The sequence below is a fragment of the Eptatretus burgeri genome, chromosome 8 (assembly GCF_056783735.1).
Source record: "Eptatretus burgeri isolate ZD-2024b chromosome 8, Ebu_testis_v1, whole genome shotgun sequence".
NCBI lineage: Eukaryota > Metazoa > Chordata > Myxini > Myxiniformes > Myxinidae > Eptatretus > Eptatretus burgeri.
The window spans coordinates 7993269-8016007 of record NC_140968.1 but is presented as its reverse complement, the minus strand read 5'-3'; the positions used below and the strand labels follow the sequence as shown (position 1 = coordinate 8016007).

General features: G+C 49.4%; 1 protein-coding gene across 3 annotated transcripts in view; it reads left to right on the top strand.

Moving 5' to 3' along the window:
* The window catches only part of LOC147021032 (uncharacterized), a 65117-nt gene that overhangs the window by 19224 nt on the left and 23154 nt on the right, over nt 1–22739 (top strand). The window contains exons 2-3 of one of the 3 annotated variants that reach the window (XM_085893567.1): nt 1903–1948; nt 2150–2335. In XM_085893567.1, coding sequence (XP_085749693.1) covers nt 1915–1948; nt 2150–2335 — 220 coding nt within the window. In that variant the 5' untranslated portion in view covers nt 1903–1914. Of the gene's footprint in view, nt 1–1902; nt 2336–22739 lie in introns of all 3 variants that reach the window. The other 2 variants (XM_085893566.1, XM_085893565.1) reach the window with 2 other exon arrangements.

The window sequence follows — 22739 nt, the reverse complement described above, 5'->3', positions numbered from 1 at the left end:
TTAAGAGAAGTTTATCATTTCGTAATGGCACAAAAGGGGTATCTTCAAAAATATAAAGATTCAAATGTTTTGTTTGTCAATATTTTAGATGGGGATTATTGTGCAAAGAAAATTAAACTATTGAAGGAATTTGAGAATGAACAAATCTTTATAGGTTCAATGAGTGAGCTGTTCAACCCCCAGGTGTTCAATTCAATGAGGTTCAACCTCCAGGTTAAAAGGGGAGACAAATAAATATACCTTGGGATAAAAAGGGGGTTTATTTTTAGGGAAAAAAAAAGGGAATCGCTGAAAATCCCCCATTCATTTACATGGGGAAAAGTGAGCCAGAATCAGTATTCTTACCCTACTGTGGTCAGCACCAGTGTTCGGCAGAGAGAGGAGATCACGGAGATTGTCGAGCGGTCTGTCTTCGTGGCTCAGTGGTTGTCGACGAGGGCTCTGCAGACGGACGTGGTCGTGATTGGAGCGGTCTGCGGTCCTTTGGTGGGCATGTCTGGTGACCGAGCAGCCAGGGTCGTGGGCCATGTACTTCGGGTCGTGGGTTTGAGTCCCACCGTGGTGGTTCGGGTCGGTGTGACCGCACAAGGCAGGACAGGTAACCCGGCCCGGCTCTACTGACTTTAGACCCAGAGGGTCCAGTTTCGTGTGTGTGTGTGTGTGTGTGTGTGTGTGTGTGTGTGTGTGTGTGTGTGTGTGTGTGTGTGTGTGTGTGTGTGTATGTGTGTCCGTGAGCCCCGTCTGCAAGGCGAAACTGTTAAGTGCCTGTGTTCTTTGGTTTGCATTTCTTTCATTCGTTATAACTCTGCTCTGTGTCTCCCCTCCCCGATAATTCTTTTTCAATAAACCACCGTGTTAAATGTTCCAGTTTGTTGTTCGTGTTTTCTTTCATTGACCCAACATGGTGTGGGTTTGAGAAATAGTAAGGCCGTTCATGCCGTAAATTGTTCATTTGGTCCGGTGTGGCTTTGGTGGCGTCCGCTCGGTTACGCCAGATCTGAGTCGGTGATAGCGACTCGGTTCGGACAAAGTCGGTCGAGGGTGTGGTTTTCTCCGGTAGTTGGACGACGTGGTACTCAGGTATATTGAAATTAGGCAATTAACCCTACCCCACGCCGTCAAAATATTGGCGACCATGGTCCTCAAAGGGACCCGTGACCTTTCGGAGTTGTCCGAGAGTCACCACCTAAATTCCGGGTGTTCGGTGGGAGACTACTCTCCTGCTCCACCTCGTGGTCATTTATCGCCACCGAACCCCGGCCCACAACAGTATGGAGTATTGTCAAGGCTCATAAGAGCGAACAAACAATGTACAGCAAGAGGGCGGGAGAGGGAAGGACATAACAGTGGGGAACAAAGACATTAGGAGACATGTGGAACGGAGAGTCATGGGGCAGGGAACACGGGGTGAACAAGATGTGAACACTTTCGTTTTTGGATCTCTCATTTTGTTTGCAGTGGCTGCTGGTTGCATCATTGCTGTGAGTGTGGCTGTGCCGCTGATGTAGTGCCCCCTGTATTTTGAAGAAGAAATTTGGAATTTGGTCAGCGTGCTCGTGATAGCTGACCTCATCTTTGAGGAAGACTCCATGGGATTTTTAATTTCTACCAACTAATGCTGTGAGAGGGGATGCCCAGTTGAACGTTCATCTGAAGGACGGCACACACGTTGATCCCTTTCCCAATCTGTGAAACACCATGGTAACAGTTTTTGCCGCGTCAGGATTCAAACCCAAGCAAGACTACTCGGGGTCAGTGTGCCAACCTCAAGTCCATCCTGCAAGCCCACATGGAGTGAACAAACTGACTGCAAAACCCTGCATTGGTTGGATAAAATACAGAGTAAAGAAAATAAAATGTATTACCTTTCCTCTGTTAAAATAAGCATTGTGTCCTTGACAGGTCATCGGTGAAATGGACAACTTCTTGGAATGGCTCCAATCACAAGGTGTGAGAGCAGAAACAGCCCAAGCAGTGATCAATGTACTTGGAATTGAGAATTGGAAGGTTCTTCAAGCTTGTACAGACTCTGATGCATTGCGAACAGAGCTCCTCTCTCTCGCCAAAGAGAAATTTAAATTTGCAATGTATGCCGACTTTTGTAAATTTGTGAATTCTTTTTTGAAGCCGCAGGTTGTCCAGCTTGCAGGCTCTTCTCTGTTGGGAAGTCTATTCATCAACTTGGAGAATGTTATTCAAGAACTTTCCAGTTTCTGCAAAAAGTTTATTGGATTCCAAAATGTGCAGCTGGAAAATATTCCTGGTTTCCCTGGAATCACTTTCAGCGATGTCTGCAACCTTCATGATCAGGATGACGGATTAACACCCAAGTCTGGTATGTCACTATTTTATACACCTGAGCATGTCAAGAAGTACCTTGGTGTTCTCAACCATGAATGTGTTTTTTCTTGCAAGTTAAGGAATCTCTTTTGGAACAATTTTGTTTTGAAAACGTTTAGATTCTTGATCAACAGTGAATGTTGTTGTTTTTGTGTATGCAATGTCGAGGCTCGAATGAGACCGAACACACACCATACAACAAGGTGGGCAGGAGACGAGTCGTGGAGAGGGAAGGGCAAAACAGTGGGGAACAGAGCTATTCAGAGATCTGTGGAAGGGAGAGGGATGGGGTGGGTACACAGGGTAAACAAGATGGACACCACAAGGACTTTCAGAACCTTGCACGACAGCGAACGTTCGGGAAGGAAAACAGGGAATTGGATTGAAAGAGATGGATTTGGGGTGCATTTACGGGGGTGGAAAAGATCGTGGTTTTGGATTGGTGAAGATTGGAGGTGGTGGTGAACAGCTCTTTTGAAGACCGAGAGGGAAGAATGGGATTGAAGAGAGAGTGTGGGAGTTTTTTCTCAAGACATGAAAAAAGTGGAATGAAAGTGTGAAGGTGAATCATGATTCGTGATTTTGGGAGTTTTAGCAGAAGGGAGTTGCTGGCGGAAGCCTTGAGCATCCTGCGGAAATATGAGGAAAGGGGGGGGGGCGAGACCAGAGAGGAGACAGCAGAAGACAGAAAGACCACCGACCATCCTGCGGTGAGAGAGTGATTGAGAGGCCCAAATACTCAGCCTCACTGTGGGGGGGGGGGGGGGGTTCAAACGGTCCTTTCGGAGAGACATCGTGAGAGTGTGAGATTTGTCAGGATTGAAAGACATCTTCCACGTGTTTGACCAGTTTGTGATTTTTCTCCAGATCGGCAGAGAGGGAAGAAGCTGCTGCTTGCCGATCTGAGGGATGACAGATTATACGGCCGAGAGTGGAGTCATCAGTAGAGAGAAAAAGCGGATTTTCCATCGAGTCAGAGAGATCATTGATGAAAAGCAGAAAAACAACAGGGTGCAGAACGCTGCCTTGAGGAACTCCAGCCTGGACAGGAAGACGGGATGAGACAATTCCATTTGGGCCACACGTTGGCTGTGACAGGAGAGCGAGTCTGTGAGCCATGAGTGGAGATGGCCTTGGATACCATCGGAAGAGAATTTGGTGAGTTGGGCAGGGTGCCAGACCGTATCGAAAGCATGTGATATGTCTCGGGATATAACTCTGATTTCATGTGTGGCAATGAGGATCTCCATCCATTGTTGTGAGAGCAGAAGCAGTATATCCAGGGAAGAGTGACCTTGTCTGAAACCAAATTGATGATTGGAAATTAAGCCAATGGAGAATAGGAAGTTTTTAATGTCTGAAGCGATGATGGATTCCATAACCTTGCTGATGATTGGGAGAAGGCTAATTGGTCTGTCATTGCAGGGATCTGTTTTTGGACCTTTTTTTATGCAGTGGGAATGTTTGCTGATTTGCAAGCAGATGGCAGATGACCTTGAGCAAATGAGAGGGTAAATAGAACAGGGAGAGGTTGAGCAAGAGCAGAGGAGCAGGTTTTTATAATACGTGGGCAGAATCTGAGTCGAGGTTTGACAGCAAGCTCTCCACCTTGTCAGGAGAAAAGGACACAGAGTCCAGTAACAGTTGTGTGCTATTGGGTAAGGTGGGTGCAGTAAGCGATGGGTTTGGGACACGATTTGGAAGCAAACACGGAGTTTCGGCATTCAGCCTTTTCACATGCAGTGTCAGCTGTGCGGCCATTTTGACATCTTGACATCTTGGATGCTGCTCTCCTGTCTGTGTCTGTTTGTGGTGAGGATGTTGAGGTCGTGGAGAGATTCACTTACCTTGGCAGTGATATTCATGTCTCTGCTGGCTGTGAGTCAGAGGTCAATAGACGTCTGGGTCGGGCCTGGGGAGTCATGGATTCACTGGATCATGGGGTGTGGCGCTGCCGGTACCTGTGCGGGAGGACGAAAGTCCGAGTCTTCAGGTCGTTGGTGCTTCCAGTCTTGTTCTATCGATGCGAGACTTGGACTCTGTCCAAGGAACTGAGATGGAGACTTGATTCCTTTGGTACCAGGTCTCTTCGGAGAATCCTTGGCTATCGCTGGTCACATTTTGTGTCCAACGAGCGGTTGCTGAGAAAGACTCGGATGAGATTTGTAACCTGCATGGTCGGTGAGCGTCAGTTGTGGCTGTATGGACATGTGCCTCGTTTTCCTGACGCTGATCCTGCTCACCAGATTCTCTAAGCGAGGAAGTCTCGTGAGTGGAGGAGGCCAATGGGCTGACCACGTGCCTCGTGGTTGCAGCAGGTTGACCAGCATCTCAAGGAGATGGGGATGGGCCTGGCACCTGCCTGGGGGAAGGCCAGCCGGAGGCCCCTGGAGTACCGGCGGAAAGTGGACGCAGCGACGCGCTGTTCTGGCACATGCTCCCATACCTGACCTGAACTGTGTGGCCATTTGATGTGAGGGAGGGGATGGAGGGGGGAACATTTACCAGAAACAGATTTGATTCGATTCCACCAGGATTTGGAGGAGGGAAATAGGTTTGAGAGTTCAGACTTGTGATGAGACTGATGTTGTTTTCTGGCTCTCCCGTGGGCCGACATTTTTTCCGATCTTTATGGAAGGAACTGAGATTACCCTCAGTTGGATTTGCTTTCCATGACGTTTTCTATTTTTTTTTGTTCTGATTCACATTCAATTTCAATGTTTTCCGTATTTAACAGCATATTTTAATGAACCGCATGTCGGAAGTAGTTTGCTTACCACTCGTGTCGGCATGGATAGTGTGAGAGATATCCGATGGGAAAAAGGATTCTTTTGAACAGATATTGTTTGGGCTGTAAGTTGCAGCTTGGATTGGGAGATCTGACAGAATGGAGCGATGGCCTCAGATGTTTGAGAGACAGGGTGGAAGGCTTTGAGTGGGCTTAGGCTGAGAAGGTGAAGGTGGAAGAGGGTGGCATTGTTGGAATGTGGGAAGGGGTGAGATGAGAGGTAAACTGAGAGGGGCAGGAAGAGTGGGGAGATGAGATGACGGGTGAGTTGGTGGGGAGATTGGAGAGGATGGCGGGAAGGGGATGCAGAAAGGGGAGACGTGAAGTGTAGTGATGCTCAAGAGTGGGACACTAGGAAGGACGTGGACTTTAAGTCTATGTTTGGGAGAGCTCTGACACGGAGGCGTTTGACACTGCAAAATCATGTGAACAGGATTTGCTTGTTGTGTGCAGACAACCTCTGAAACAACTTCCCAAGATTCCCACATTTAACTTTCTGAGATGAACATCGGGGGATGGGTGGATGGCATTTTTGTTCAATGCACGGAGAAAGGTTTTGCTGGAGCAACCAGAGGATGGATGACAGAAGCAGTATTTCCGTGTGAGACAGGTTTCCAAAATGTGCCTGTGCTGAAGACAAAGAAGATAAAGAAGACCACGTTGGATGCTGATGCCAGTGAAACAAGGGAAAATAAACATTTCAACACATTTTCAATAAAGGAAGAAGCATTTTCTTCAATGGGGGTAACACTTGAGGGTTGCAGTGGGTGGGCAGAGTGTTGGGGGTGTTTATCCAAATGATACGGAGTGTTACACAGTTGGGGAATGGGGGTGGTGTTTCCAATAGAGTCCCTGAACACAAGGAGGAGCAACAACTTTCATTTGGAAGCCATTTTGTGTCCATCAAGCACGGCACACCGAACCTGTGCCAGTTCCACATGATGCGGAATGTGTTCGTTTCATAATCAAGCTGTTTTTCTCTGCACGCAAAATGTAGATTATGTAACTTATTGCGTTTTTGTTGTTGTTCTTTCCCACATGTTAGAATCTTCAGACAGAATTGATTCAACGGAAATGCATATCACAGAAACTGAGGCAAAATGAAGTGTAATGCCGGTGAAGGTTCACACTGATTGCCTCATTCGAGGTGGACAGGCCGTTTAAGTAGAATAAACACATCGGTATTGAGAGACAGAATTGAGAAATTAAAAAAGCGGAAGAAAAAATGTGAAAAACAGCAATGGAGGCACGCTCTCCACACGAGAATTGCACACCATCAAGGGAGTTGAGAGTTCGAGAAGATAACAATTGTGAGTGGGAAATAAAGAAAAGAAAAGAGAAAACGCTTGATTTAATTGATTGATTGTATCCTCTGCCTGAAGGCAGGTCCTTGGCTGCTTTGCAACGTTGACACTGGGTGGTTTGCCATGACCTTCCCAGCTCTTCATTTCTTTCAACGTACTGTCAACTTTTTCATGAAGTACCGTTCCACTGACAACATGCATACAGTGATTGTAACACTCATTATTTTCTATTTTCATTCAATCTCTCATCTTTCATGTTTTCTCTTTTCCCACAGCTCGTTAATACATGTTTAGACGTGATCATTCAAAAGCGGAACATCCACACCGCTCAGGCTACTTGGCAGTACTCGATTCTGCCTTGCCAAGGTGCAAAGCAACTTCTTTGGTGTTTTCTAATCTTCCATTTCTGACTGGTCAACCAACGGTCATGAGTTCCACATCAAACAACCTCACCTCAGTTCTCTAATTTGGTTTCAGACCAAGTCACTCCACCTTCGACATGCTGCTTGCAATCACCCAGCAATGGATGCAGGCCCTCAATGTCAGATCATAGATTAGAGCCATTTCTCTGAACCGATCTCCTGCTTTTCATCCAGTCTGGCATCCTGCCATACTCTCCAAAGTCTCTCCCTTCAGCATCCAAGGCCAGCGCCACGCATGGCTTCCTGACTTCTCCATTCCAGATGTTAACGTGTGACATTCCACAAAATCCTTTCATCTCCTCTCCACCTTGCTGTTGGCTTAACGTTTATGGTGATGGCTTCAGATAATTGGGTCTTGAGTTCAAGACCCTGTTGTGCCGTTGGAGCTCTGTTGATGTCACACCAAGTGGGTTGACTCAGCCTGTCATCTTGAGCACCAGCTTCCTGGTAACATGGGCAGTGCATCTGCGGCATAGCCACGATTATTGAAAAATGATTTAACCAGCAGCCACAGGCTGCAAAATAAACAATATCTCCTCTCCCTTTGAAGGCTGGAGTGCCCAAAGCAGTGTTCGAGGTCCTATTCCTGATCTTCATGAATAATCTCTATGACTCGATGGAAAATCCTCTTTTGTGTATTTGCTGACAACTTCACCCTGTTTTGTGACATCCCTCATTCTTCAGAAAGGTTGCCTGCACCATCTTCCCTCTCTCCAGACCTTGACAAAATCGCAAGATGGTGAAACACTTGGAATATGTTTTTCAATCCTGGTGACAAATATGATACGTTCATTATCTCTCTTCATAAGGAACCCCCCCTCCCCTCCCCACCCCATCCACTTTCCTATTAATAGTCTTGAGGAAGTTCAGTCACTTAAAATACGAGATCTCACTGTCAGCCGTGATCTTTCTTCGGCAAACCACATTTCAAAGTTGATCTCCAAAGCCAGCTGCTGACTCTGCAACCTCCATCATACGAAGTCCTTCCTTGACACACCTAAACTCCTATACATCTGCCTTTCTTGAACATGTGCAATGAACAAATATAAATCTTCAATAAAAATATATCTGGAACGGCACTTGGAAGAGTGCACACCTCCACCACACTTAAAAGTTTATGTTTTGTATCCCACTGATAGGCCGGGTCTGGATCTGGACCTGAACCAAAATGGAATCGGCTTATTCTTGTCACCGAGCCAACTCTTCCACAACCTTTTGCAATATCGTGCTTTGGATCGGTTTTGTCCCCATCTCTCGATGGTGAATATTCACTTTGGAAATTCTAGTATCCAGATCTGGATCTTCACCAAATCTCATCAATTTGTCCTCGTCATGCACCAAACCTGTCGACGAAGTTTCCTCTGAATCCATTGATAATTTTTGAGGTGTTCTGTTCTCAGATATACAGACAAACATTGGTGAAAATAAAACCTCCATCCACCTTCAGTGGTGGAGGTAAATTAAAAAATACAAATCTTGAACACTTTCTTCAACACAAGTGTATATTTGCCTTTCTTGAACACGTTCCAAAGATGAATCACCCTTTCGTGAACACGCACTTTTACACACCCTTTCTTGACCACGTCTGGTGATCCAAAAACAATTCCTCAAAGATTACACAAAATGGAAATGAGGGAAACCAAGAGGCGGTTTTGCATCGTACTTCACTGGCCAATGCAAACTCCAGTGGTGCAGCGTTTCCCTGCAAACCCCACACTTAATGACCAAAATCAATCGTTAACGACTTGTCCCACCCGTGTGAATATGAATATTATTATTAATAATATTGTATCCACTATTATTATCACTCCTCAGATAGTTGGGAAAAATCATCCAAGGGCTGGACATTTCAAAAGCCACTGGACCAGATTGTATCCCTGCAATTGTCCTGAAGACGTGTTTGCCAAAATTGTCTCCTGTTCGATGAAACCTGCACAACCTATGCTTAACAAAGGTTGTTTTCTTATCTTTCTGGAAGTTGGCTTCAGTTGAACCTTCCTTTAAAGGTTTTAAATCTGATCCATCCAAATGTCGGCTGATCAGCTTTCTTCCCATAAGGAGCACAGTATTTTGAATGCCTCATCGGCGAGCATGTTATCACTTTCTTGGAAGTCCACAATCTCTGCACTGATGCTCAGGATGGATTCCATCATTTCCGATCGAATGGTGATGTTCTTTTCCTCATAACTGAACACTTGAACCAGGCCCCAGCCAAGTGTGGCGATGCCAGACATGTTGCTCTTGACATCTCCAAGGCTTTTGATAGATTGTCACAATGGTCTCATTCACAAGCTGCAGTCACATGGTATTCCTGGGCATCTGTGGCAAGAATCTCAGAATTATAATAGATCACCACATTTTGGTGTGGCATGAGGGTCAATCTTCTGCAGCTCATATCATTCATGCAGGTACCTCCCAGGTCTGTGTTCAGGCCTTCGATGCTTCTGCTTTGCAACATTTACGTGCCACACAACATTTCATCTCAGCTCGCCATGTATGCTGATGACTCAACCCGATACAGAACTTATCATTGCTGCCTGCCTGCTTCGTTCCGCCTTGAAGCCAGTGTCAATCCAAATTGGGATCTTGAGAATGTCAGTAACTGGGGAAAAGACTGGTTCATCAACATCAATCAAATGAAAACCCACCTAATATCCATGTCCAGGTCAAGGTACCCATCTTTTCACAACCTGGTTATGGCCCAAACACCATTAAAACAAGAGTGAGAATTGCTTTGCAATACATGTCCTCTGCTCTTGTGATATCTTCGAAGACCAAGAACGGCATAACTCTGTGGAAAATTGATGAAATGCCCTGAAACTCAAACGGGTGATGTAACTCATCATCATATGGCCATGTACCAAGTTTCAGCTGACTATGTTGAAGGATATGGAAAAAGGGGCAAGGTTAGAGAAAGGCTTTGATGGGGTTGGTGTAATGTGCAAGGTTTGAGTTGGTCAGGTTCATGGGAAACATTGAGGTGGTTGGTGGGTGTGGAGAGAGACATTGAGAGGATAGGGTGAGGAGGGATGTCGAAAGAGGGGACATGAAGTGGAGGAATGTTGATTCCAATTACAAATTGGACAACGATATTTTAAAGAACAAGAAGAAGAAGAGGAATATATGACAGTGAAGGTGGGGTATTCTTCATGGAAAACAAGCAAAGTGAAGCATTTTTATTCAATGAAGAGTTTGAAGTGGTTTTGAAAATGGGGGGGGGGGGGGAAAGAATGGAGAACAAAACAGTCAAGGCAGAAGGAAATTCAAGTGGAATGAGATTTCAATGGAGTGGAACTCTTTTCTTCTTTTTTCTTTTGAAGAAGTTTTTCAACAATTACCTGGTGTTGGCTGAGCGCTTACGGTGGTGGCTTGGGATCCTATGGTCCTGAGTTCAAGCCCTGTTTACCGCTGAATTAACACCAGTGGGTTTACTCAGCCTGTCATCCTTCCGAGGTAGGTGAAATGAGTACCAGTGCAGCAGCCATAAAGCTGCACATGAAGGAAAGGGGTATCGACGGATTGATTAAATGTGGTGTTGGTGTGGTGCAGGTGTGATGGGCTGAATGGCCTCCTCATGTGCCTTAATTCCTTGTAAATCCTTGAAGTGAGCAGAAGAAATGGGACACTTTTGAGGTTGAAGTAAAATATTTGGAAAGAAAGAAGCAAAACGAAAGATTATGGAGACAAAAGGGACACCAAATTTTACAGTGGCCGGCTAAAGTAAGCCTTGATAAAGAGAAAAAAACAAATTTGACAAACACAGCACAAGAAGGTACGAATTAACACAGACAACAAATGACTTTTCAAATGACTTGATCTGCCGTAGATTATTGGCACGCATCCACCAAAATCCATTGACAACAGTGATCGGGTGGCCTGGACGTGTGGCATGCCTGCCAAATAAGGATTGTACCATGAACGACTCACCTGCTTTTGAAAGCAGCTGAAAATACTTGGAAATGTACCTGTGAAAAAGGGGTGTAGCTCTGCACAACAAAAGATTTGGAGAACTTTTTGAACAACTCGAACTTTCTGAACAACTGAACAACTAGTTTTACCAGAAGGGGGTTGTTGGCGGACCTTGAGTGCGCTGCGGAGATATGGTCGGGACAAATCACAGACAGAGCAGGGGGCCGAGACCGGAGAGGAGACGGAAGAAGACAGAAGGACCACCGACCTGCCTGCAGTGAGAAAGTGACAGGCTCAAAGACTCGGCCTCATCGAAGGAGATGCCAATGATCCGAAATGCCTTGGTTTTGCCAGCATGAAGCTGAGAAATGTGGGAAGCAGGAGCACCAACCCCGAGGGGAGAGTGGTACTCCATTATGCTGCGGACAAAAGCTTTGTATGTGGTCAGGAGCTCAGGTGGGCCGATGAAGGACTTTGAACGACGGAGGATTCCCAGTCGGCAACTGGCTTTGGAGGCCAGGTTGGAAATGTGGCTTTCGCAGGAAAGATCATGGCAGATAGTAAGACCCAGCAGCTTGACATAAAGGACTTCTTCCAGAGGATTGTTGAGGAAGTAGATGGTGGGGGGGGGTGTTGTGGTGGTTCCAAACGGTCCTTTCGGAGAGACAAAGTGTGAGTGTGAGATTTGTCTGGATTGAAAGACATGTTCCACTTGTTCGACCAGTTTGTGATTTTACCGAGATCTGCCGTAGTGAAGAAGCTGCTGCTTGCCGGTCTGAGGGATGACAGATGGTGGAGTCAGAGGGTGGAGTCATAAGCAAAGACATGAAGAGGATTTTCCAGAGAGTTGGAGAGATCGTTGATGAAAACCAGAAAAAGAACAGGGCCCATATTGCTGCTTTGAGGAACTCCAGCCTGGACAGGAAGAGGGGATGAAAGAACTCCATTTAGGGCCACATGATGACTGCGACAGGAGAGGAAGTCTGTGAGCCATGAGTGAAGCTGGCCTTGAATACCATAGGAAGAGAATTTGGTGAGCAGGGCAGGGTGCCAGAGCGTGTCAACAGTACGCGATATGTCGAGGGATATGGCTCTGATTTGATGTCCATTGTAGGGAGAGCAGAAGCAGCATATCTCGAGTGGAGTGACCTGGTCTGAAACCAACTTGATTATCGAAAATAAAGCCATTAGAGAAGGGGAAGGATTTAATATCTGAAGCGATGAAGGGTTCCATTACCTTGCTGATGATTGGGAGGTGGCTGATTCGTTTGCAGTTGCAGGGATCTGTTTTTTCCACCTTTTTTATGCAGAACGGTAATGTTAATATCGGTTTTCATTTCTGCATGAGCGGTATTCATCGTTCATGCACATGATAAGATGGCTCTTCACCCAACAGATTCTTGTCTATTCCCTTTCCATCAAGACCCTGATTGGCTTGGAAATACACGATTTATTTACGCATTTTATTTTGGGTTTCGTTTTCACATTGGACTTTCAGGATATTTGATTCATCACACCGCAAGATTTTCCTTGACGTTTCATTCTGACGGTCAAACATGGCTCTGGACTTGGCTCATTTACCTCAAGTCCCACCTTTTTCCATCGACGTTGATGCCCACCTTTTTCCATCGGCATTTGACACGCTGTTCAGCAGCTCTATGGATGCTAACTGACTCTTCTTCGTGCCTCGCTGGACAAAGGTGATAATTGCTGTTGATGTTCTGTGGGCGCTTCGTGTTTCTGCTCGGTTGTTCAGGCGGATGGCTGCGTTCTGGTGCTTGTCCAGAGCCCCGAACATGGCGATGTGAGCCAGGCCTGCATTTTTTGGGAGTTGCATCTCGTTTGATGGACAGGAGAGAATGACCACGAGAATGGACGGTTGGAGGCCATGTGCAGCGACGCGCCAATCGGCAAGCTGGATTTGGCTGAAGTCGTGTTTAAGGCTCTGCTCACACTGGTTGCCTGTAAAAGGACAGCAGGACTGCCTTGTTGGCAGTTGGTGAGCGATCCAACTGATGGTTGGTGACAGCTCCTGACAGTTGGGGACAGCAGCAACAGCAGTTGGTGACAGTTGAACTGTTCCTGCTGGTTCTGCTCGATATCTGGTTCCTGACGTTCCTGATTTGTGGCGGTGACCATGTTACGTCGAATGGTGTTCAAGCCTCTTTGTGGGTGGGTGCACGGTGAGGCAGGGCACTGGCAGCGGAAATGAGCCAACCTGTGGAGAGCTCATTTGGAGATGTTGACCAAGCCACACTCACACATTTTGTGTGATTTTTGGAGACACATGATGATTTCTGCCGTGGTTAGCCGAGACTGGACTTATTTTTCCCCCTTGCGACACTGCCAAGGATTTTGCGGCTGAAAGGAACGGATCATTTGGAATTAAGTGCAGCTTAGCTCGGAGTCGGACCATGCTGAATCAAATGAAGGAAAAGACAAAAATGAGCTGGGAACATTTCTCATCGTATTGTTGCGAATTCGCGCCCGCCGGCGTGCGAGCGGCCACGTAACTCGAATTGCGGCACGTCGCCCACCGGACGGACAATTCCATCGTGACCCTCTCGGACTAACGCCGGGAACTAGTCACGGGTGGGCCTTTCAGCCTCACCACGATCGTGCCAATCGGCCCCCCGCGTGGGATAGGGTTGTTCGCCAAATTCGACCTACATAAGAACCCACACGGAGGGTAGACCGGGCGATCGCACCTCGCCGGAGGTCGACTTCCGACATGGGCCACTTAAAGCGACTCGTTCTGTACTATCAGGATAACCGAGCGGTGTTATCGTCAACCTCGACGGTTCCGATTAATTATCGGGCGTATTTAGCCCACTACCAACCCTTTACGTGAAGTAAGATGGAGATTCAATTAAAGAAAAGACGAAGCGAAACGGGAAAAACAGTTCAACATGAGGCACATTTATTCCGCGGCAAACGGAAAGCACACATATACAATTACAACAATTATGCACCAAAAGCAAATGTAACAAAAGGAACACAACAATGCAGATCTACTACCGACTACATGAGCACACGGCAACACTTACACAGTTTTACTTTACAGACTGCGCCGACAACACATATACTCAAAAGCAAAAGAAAAAGGGGCCACCCTCTACGACAAGGGGGCAGACGGGCCTGGGGGCGCGAGACCGGGTAGAGCCTACCCGTCTTGTGATGAGCCGCAAATGTCGCGGCGGTGACCCGACTCCGCGCTCCTCCGCGGGTTTCGTTGGCACTGCTTGGAATGGGGTGGGAACGGGGCCCCCTTTTCGCACTATCTCAGCGCGGGGGGAAACAGGGGGGGTTGTTGATGCTCTGGGGAAAGAGGATAGCTGGCTTGCTTGGGTCCCGCGGCGAGCGACTCCACTGCGACCTCGACCGCGTTCCCGGCTTCCCCTCTCTGCAGCTCCCCTACAGACTCCGAACCCCGACAGACCGACTCTCCTCCAGACCCGTCTTGACTGCTGCTGCCACACTCCGCGGCCGCCACACCTCTCCAAGTTGCCCGAGCCCAAAACAGAAACTGACTGAATTCGCCCCATGCTCGGCGCTTTATAGTACGTTAGGAGAAGCCATATGCAAATTTCCGGATCAGGATGAGCTCGGGGGCGGAGCCACGCTCGCCCATTGGACGGAGGAAAAGTGGGCGTGAACCTCCCCTGATCCTCGAATTTGCATAAATTGATTCTACTCTGATGCGCCTGGAGGCAGGGCCAAATCGCCCCGCACTTAATGATTGGACGGATCAGAAGTGGGCGTGTATCATTCCTGATCCGACCTCCCCTTGGAAAGGCCGCTCTTTGTACCCGCGGCTCAGCGTGCGCCCTGTACGAGGCCAGGACAGCCTGCAGACAGACAGTACCATCCGGCAGGGATTCACCCTCCTGCCGGATTCCAACCATACACGCAGCCATGACGTCACCCGGCGCATAAAAAAAAACACAAGCCTCACGTCTCGAGGGGTTCCCCACGCGAACACATGTGCTCTGCCCGTTGGAGCTGAACACACACACCCGCGTGGAGAACTTGTCCGGTCCAAATCCGTTTACCTGCCTAAACTTTGTCCATCCGCGGGATCGGCAAATCCACCGCGTGCGTTTCCGGACCGGGACTTCACTCCCACAAGCGAGCACGTGGGGGCCTCGTGCGTTGCACAGCACGGACCTCACGCTCGCTGCTGGGTGAACCCGGCACGGTCCCCGAAACAGCTACAGCCACTACTCGGCTTTTGTCCCTCTGTCGCCGTCGTCGTCGCTATTCAACACACGCACTCCCGCGTGCCACGACGCTCATACACCATTCCATTACATTCACCCCGGGAGAAGCGGCTGCATGTTCACACATGCCCACCGACATCTCCCTCACATACCGCTCTCTCACACACACGGTTTCCCTTGCACTCGGCCGTTCACTCACGCATGCCACCTCCCTCGCTCACGTGGCTCCACTCACTCGCGGCCTTCCACTCACTCTTGCCATTTCCCTCACACAACCCATACCACTCACACCCGCGGGGGCACTCGCCCACGGTGCCTCATCCACACACGGCGTGCTGGGAAGCACACCCTTCTGCACACTTACCACCACACCACTCGCACACGGGGTCGCTTCTACACACGGGGACGCACTCACACCTTGCACCACACACACCGGGACAACCACACTGGGGATTCGTGTCCCCACAAGAGTCTCCGGGGCCTCTATACCCCCCAAGCTCTCCGTGCACCCGTTCGCAGCACTCCTCCCCTCGAACTCGCAAAGCATGACCGAACCCACCTGGTCGTGACTCGCCTCAAGGGGGCATACTCCCTCCCCTCGTTCCTGGAGGAGGCCATCCAGCTGCTCGCACTGGGTCCCGACATGCTCTGCGAGCTCCCCCTCATCGTCCTCCACTCACTCTGTGTGTGTGTGTGTGTGTGTGTGCGCGAGTCTCTAACCCCGTCCAATTCACCCTCTATCTCCCGTGTCTCTTTACATTTATTAGTTTCTGTTGTCTCCTCGTGTCTATTAGTCTCTGCTTCTTTCTGGCGTCTTTCCCTTATCTTTACGTAGGTCAACCTTGCTTTCTCCTTAAGTCGCTCCCGTCCTTCCCTCTGTTTCACTCCTTGCTCTTTCACGATCTCCGCGTACCTCATCCTTGCTTTCCATCTTAATTGTTCTTTTCTCTCCCTCGCAATTCCTTTCACCTCGTCTCTTATCTCCCTCGTGCACGTCTCCGTCACCCCAATTAGTTTCTCCCTCTCGGTCACCATCACGCTTCTCGCCCAACACGTCCCCCGAATTATTTTCTCCTTTCCCGCCTCCACTGCGGGCCCGACAGCCGTTGCACTCCCTCCCAGCTCGTTCGCTCCCACACGTGGCGTCGCCATTTTGAGCTCCGCTGCCATTGCCTTCATGCCCGCCTGCAGGCTTCGGCCCATGTTCTGCGTCTCACCCCGCAGTTCTTTCATTTCTTCCTTCAAATTCGCCTTCATTTCGTTTGTGTTTGTATCCATCTTTTCTTTCATGCCTTTTATTTCGTTTTTCATTTCATTTGTGTTTGTATCCATCTTTTCTGTCATTGCCGCCAGCATGGCGCATAGCTGGGCCATGTCGGGTGCACTCAGCTGAGCCGATTCGGCAAGGATCGGGGGGGTTTTGGCGGAGAGGGGGAGGGGAGGTGTCATACACCGCGGCCCCCGCCGCACCTATTTCGGGCTCTGGGTTCAGTTGGGCGAGTTCGTGTTCCTGCACAACCAACATTTCCTGCACGGGGATTTCATCCTGGACCATTCTACACATTCTAACTCCATTTCTAATACCCCCGGCTCCCGCTCACCTTGAGACGCCATCTTATTTCTCGTAAAGGGTGAATTTGAATCGCTCGTAATTTGGAGGGAATCGGGGGTCGCTCATCTCACCCCTGGACCGATTCCCCGTGAATTTAGCTGGAGACAGGAGAGCCCGTTTTCCCGCTCTCCGACACCAGTGCCGCGAGGAGGGGGATGAGTTTGTGTCCCACGACCTGACACCAGTGTTGCAAATTCGCGCCCGCCGGCGTGCGAGCGGCCACGTAACTCGAATCGCGGCACGTCGCCCACCGGATGGACAATTCCGTCGTGACCCTCTCGGACTAACGCCGGGAACTAGTCACGGGTGGGCCTTTCGGCCTCACCACGATCGTGCCAATCGGCCCCCCGCGTGGGATAGGGTTGCTCGCCAAATTCGACCTACATAAGTACCCACACGGAGGGTAGACCGGGCGATCGCACCTCGCCGCAGGTCAACTTCGGACACGGGCCACTTTAAGCGACCCGTTCCGTACTATCGGGATAACCGAGCGGTGTTATCGTCAACCTCGACGGTTCCGATTAATTATCGGGCGTATTTAGCCCACTACCAACCCTTTACGTGAAGTAAGATGGAGATTCAATTAAAGAAAAGACGAAGCGAAACGGGAAAAACAGTTCAACATGAGGCACATTTATTCCACGGCAAACGGAAAGCACACAAAAACAATTACAACAATTATGCACCAAAAGCAAATGTAACAAAAGGAACACAACAATGCAGATCTACTACCGACTACGCGAGCACACGGCAGCACTAACACAGTTTTACTTTACAGACGGCGCCGACAACACATATACTCAAAAGCAAAAGAAAAAGGGGCCACCCTCTACGACAAGGGGGCAGACGGGCCTGGGGGCGTGAGACCGGGTAGAGCCTACCCGTCTTGTGATGAGCCGCAAATGTCGCGGTGGTGCCCCGCGCTCCTCCACGGGTTTCGTTGGCACTGCTTGGAATGGGGTGGGAACGGGGCCCCCTTTTCGCACGATCTCAGCGCCGGGGGGGAAACAGGGGGGTTGTTGATGCTCTGGGGAAAGAGGATAGCTGGCTTGCTTGGGTCCCGCGACGAGCGACTCCACTGCGACTTCGACCGCGTTCCCGGCTTCCCCTCTCTGCAGCTCCCCGACAGACTCCGAACCCCGACAGACCGACTCTCCTCCAGACCCGTCTTGACTGCTGCTGCCACACTCTGCCGCCGCCACACCTCTCCAACTCGCCCGAGCCCAAAAAAGAAACCGTCTGAATTTGCCCCGCGCTCGGCGCTTTATAATACGGCAGGAGAAGCCATATGCAAATTTCCGGATCAGGATGAGCTCGGGGGCGGAGCCACGCTCGCCCATTGGACGGAGGAAAAGTGGGCGTGAACCTCCCCTGATCCTCGAATTTGCATATATATGGATTCTACTCCGACGCGCCTGGAGGCGGGGCCAAATTGCCCCGCGCTTAATGATTGGACGGATCAGAAGTGGGCGTATATCATTCCTGATCCGACCTCCCCTCGGAAAGGCCGCTCTTTGTACCCGCGGCTCAGCGCGCGCCCTGTACGAGGCCAGGACAGCCTGACGCTCGGTGTTGACAAGTGGCGCGGGAACGGCCGCAGAAGGAGAGGCGAAGGTGGTGGAGGGCCTAAAGTGGCGGTGATGGCCATGGAGACGCTTGGAATGGCGGTGATGCGATGTTTACGGGAACGAGCCGTGACGGTAAAGGTCGTAGCTGTTGGCATTGTTGTTGTTGTGAAGCGGCGTTGCGGTCGGTGGTTGTTGTGTGATGGCGGTTGAGACGTGGTTGGTTCAAAATAAAGATAGAACAGAAAAACGGCTATCTTGAAGGGTCGCAGCCCGAATGAATCACATTTATTCCCTCTAAACAACGGGTTTGGGGCTAACTACACATGTACTTACAGAGATATCTCACCTACGGGACCTGAATGGTGGTTTGCGAATTTCCTCAACCACAACAGTATCTTATTTACAAGCAAGTGAGGAGAAGTATGTGGTGCAGGGAATAGTTTATTAGGGTGTGTTGTGCAGGGAAAGAAAGACATGTGAGAGGTGCGGCAATATTACAAGAAACTTACAAAAGCGGACACAGAGCAGACATAACCCGAAATAATAGCAATAATAATACGAATAATAATAAGCTTCTGCAATCTTACTTATGTCGACAGGCACGAGGACAGCACGCACACGCACACAACAACCCGATGAAGAGTTTATATTGAAGCAAGAAAGGAGAAGTTGAGGCTGCGGTCTCTCGGTACTTGGAACAATTCATTGCCCGAACGCGCCACCAATGTGTTTGGGGGGAATGCTCCGTGGTGCAATACCACCCCAAAAGCTGGCGCGTTGTCTCTTGCTCCGTGCAGCTCGCGTCGGGACGCGACCGTCTGCGTGAAGGAGGTGCTTGAGTTTGGAGGGTGGAGTCTGGAGCGATTGGACGGAGTGGAAGGTCGGACCAGGTGGGTGGGTGGAGTCAGCAACGTTGAGGCTGAGTCCAGGCGATGATGAATGGAGACGAATGACAGAGAGCGAAAACAGCCCCAAGATCCACCTTATATAGACCCCGCAGTGTGGGGCGGGGAGCCACCGCGAAGCGATGCGTCATCACCTGAATCGGCCCCCCTGATTGGCCCCGCTCCCCCGCGCGGCCAGGCCACGATGGCCCGAAACGGCGACATTCCGCTTCCAGCCAGGTGACTCCGAGCCGTGAAAATATCCTGCTCCGACCCCACGACACGATATGAATCGCCCACACCGAACTCCTTGTCATGAATTGCCTTGCAACAACCCCCGGGCCGTGCCCTTATGACCGGCTCAGGGTGGCGTCCGTCGCACATGCTTGCCCGGGCGCCAGCGTTCAGCGCAGTTCACTGCCGGCTCCGTGATGCATCACGCAGCCCGAGCGATCTGGACTGCACAGCACACCTCTTGCCTGATCGCGGTTTCGCTGGGCGGAGAGGTCGGAAGACGTTCATCCATGGGGAAGATTCTCGGCCGCCAGCGAGGACAAACGATAAGGTGTTATAATAAACCCATGCACAGACGGTAAGATGTGTCCATTCGTGCCCTGCTCTGCACGATAATCAAGGGTCCCGAGCTTAGCACGGGTCCCCCTTCGAGCGTGTTCCGTACAGTGAGCGTGGATCCGTCATGGCCCACGTGATCAGCGCTCGCTTTCGCCCGATTCCGTTATTGTGTGTGCGGGGCCAACACCGATCTGTGTCAGGGTTTGAGGGGAACGCTCGGATATAATAATTACATGGAGGTTTGGAATGAAAAGGATATAGATATCAGTTTCCGGTGGAGAAATGGAGGGAAAAGAGAATGCCGATATAATTGGTCCAGAAATGTGTTGAAAAGTACGCGCCGCCCGTATCTAGCACACTTGTGTCCCGTAGTTGTTGTTTTTGTCGTTGCGTAGTTGTTTTTCGATTACCGGCCGATGACATTGTAGCTGTTGGCACCAAGCTGCCAGCGACATTCTCGCCGAGATATTAGTTTCAATGCAACCAGCAATCTCATCCCAGATCATTGGAAGCTCGAGTGGATAATTTCAAGTTGCCGGGCATACTGTATAACTCGCCGCAAAATCTGGGTTGAGGGATCGCTTGAGGACGGGAGTTCTGCGCTATCAATTCTCGTCCGGTGCCCCCAATGTCCTTTCTATTCCCCTGCCCTGGTCACGCACGTGTTGGCCTGTGCGAGGACCCAAATTCAGATCTACCTCAGGAATAAGCAGAAAATAAGAGTAGAAGTGAAGTTCGTGGTGAAAGCAAACCTCGCTGTGAGATCCCAGCAATGCACGTCCTGTTGTCACGCCAGACAAAAGGGAAGGGACAATCTTTACGTGCATTCATAGAATAACTGTCTCACGACCGCGAAATGCTGGGTGCCGTTGCCTTGGAGGCATACGGTTCCGAGAATCGCAACAATATATTCATATATATATATATATATATATATATATATATATATATATATATATATATATATATATATATATATATATATACATTTTTTTTTTTTGTATACCTTGGTCGAGGCTCGTATGAGAGCTAACACACAACTCACAGCAAGGAGGCATGAGACAAGAGGGGCGGGAGTGGAAGGGACAAAACAGTGGGGAACAGACACATTAGGTGAACTGTGGAAGGGAGAGGGATGGGGATGGGACGGGGAACATGGCGAAGAGAAGATGGTCATTTCAGGGACTTTCAGGAAGGAAAGCAGGAGAAATGAAGGAAGTGGGCTTGGGTGGATTATCGGGGGTAGAAAAGATCGAGGATTTGGATGGGGGAAGATAAGAGGTGGTGGTGAACAGCTGGTTTGAAAGCCTGGAGGGAAGAATGGGAAAGAATAGAGTGAGGAAGTTTATTCCAAAGGCGGGGAAAAAAGAGGAATGAAAGAGTGAAGATGAGCAGTGATTTTTGATTTTGGTAGTTTTACCAGAAGGGGGTTGTTGGCGGACCTTGAGCGCCCTGTGGAAATGTGGTGGGGACAAATCGCAGAGAGAGCAGGGGGGCAAGGCTGGAGAGGAGTCGGTAGAAGACAGAAAGACCACCGACCAACCTGCGGTGATTGAGTGAGAGGCCCAAAGACTCAGCTTCATTGCGGGAGATGCCGATGATCTTAAATGCCCTGGTTTCGACAGCGTGAAGCCGAGAAAGGTGGGAGGCAGGAGCACCAGCCCAGAGGGGAGAGCAGTACTCCATCAGGCTACGGACAAAAGCTTTGTAAGTGGTCAGGAGCTCAAGAGGGCCGAGGAAGGACTTAGCACGACGGAGGATTCCCAGTCGGCGACTGGCTTTTGAGGCGAGGTTGGAAATGTGACTTTCCCAGGAAAGGTCATGGCAGATAGTGAGACCGAGAAGCTTGAAAGAAAAGACTTCTTCCAGAGGATTGTTGAGAAAGTGGATGGGGGGGGGGGTTTGTAAACGGTCCTTTCGAAGAGACATAGTGAGAGTGTGAGATTTGTCTGGATTGAAAGACATGTTCCATGTGTTGGACCAGTTTGTGATTTTATCCAGATCTGCAGTGAGCGAAGAAGCTGCTGCTTGCCGGTCTGAGGGATGACAGATGGTACGGCAGAGGGTGGAGTCGTCGGCAAAGAGAAATAGAGGATTTTCCAGAGAGTCCGAGAGATCATTGATGAAAACCAGAAAAAGAACAGGGCCCAGAACGCTACCTTGAGGAACTCCAGCCTGCACAGGAAGAGGGGATGAAAGAACTCCATTTAGGGCCACACGTTGACTGCGACAGGAGAGGAAGTCTGCGAGCCATGAGTGGAGATGGCCTTGAATACCATGGGAAGAGAGTTTGGTGAGTAGGGCAGGGTGCCAGACTGTGTCAAAAGCACGTGATATGTCCAGGGATACGGCTCGGATTTCCTGTCTGGCATTGAGGACCTCCATCCATTGATGGGAGAGCAGAAGCAGCATATCCAGGGTAGAGTGACCTGGTCTGAAACCAAATTGATGATTGGAAATCAAGCCATTGGAGAAGAGGAAGGATTTCATGTCTGAAGCAATGATGGATTCCATCACCTTGCTGATGATTGGGAGAAGGCTGATTGGTCTGTAGTTTCAGGGATCTGTTTTTGCACCTTTTTTATGCAGGGCAGTGATGTTAGCAGATTTCCAAGCAGATGGCAGATGACCTTGGGCAAATGAGAGGGTGAATAGAACAGAGAGAGGGTGAGCAAGAGCAGAAGAGCAGGCTTTGAGGACACGTGGGCTGATGCCGTCTGGACCGGTTGCAGAATCTGACTCGAGGTTTGAAAGCAAGCTCTCCACCTTGTCAGGAGAAAAGGATACAGAGTCCAGGGACAGTTGGGTGCGACTGGGTAAAGTGGGTAGAGATAGTGATGGATTTAGGACACAAGATTTAGCTGCAAACACCGAATTTAGACATTCAGCTTTATCACGTGTGGAATCAGCAGTGCGGCCATTTGAGGTAAGGGAGGGGATGGAGGGGGAACATACACCAGAAACAGATTTGATTAAACGCCACCAGGATTTTGAGGAGGGAGAGAGGTTTGAGAGTTCAGACTTGAGATGAGAAAGATGTTGTTTTCTGGCTCTCCTGAGGGTAGATACACACTTGTTCCGAGCTTTGTGGAAAGAACTGAGATTGCCCTCAGTTGGGT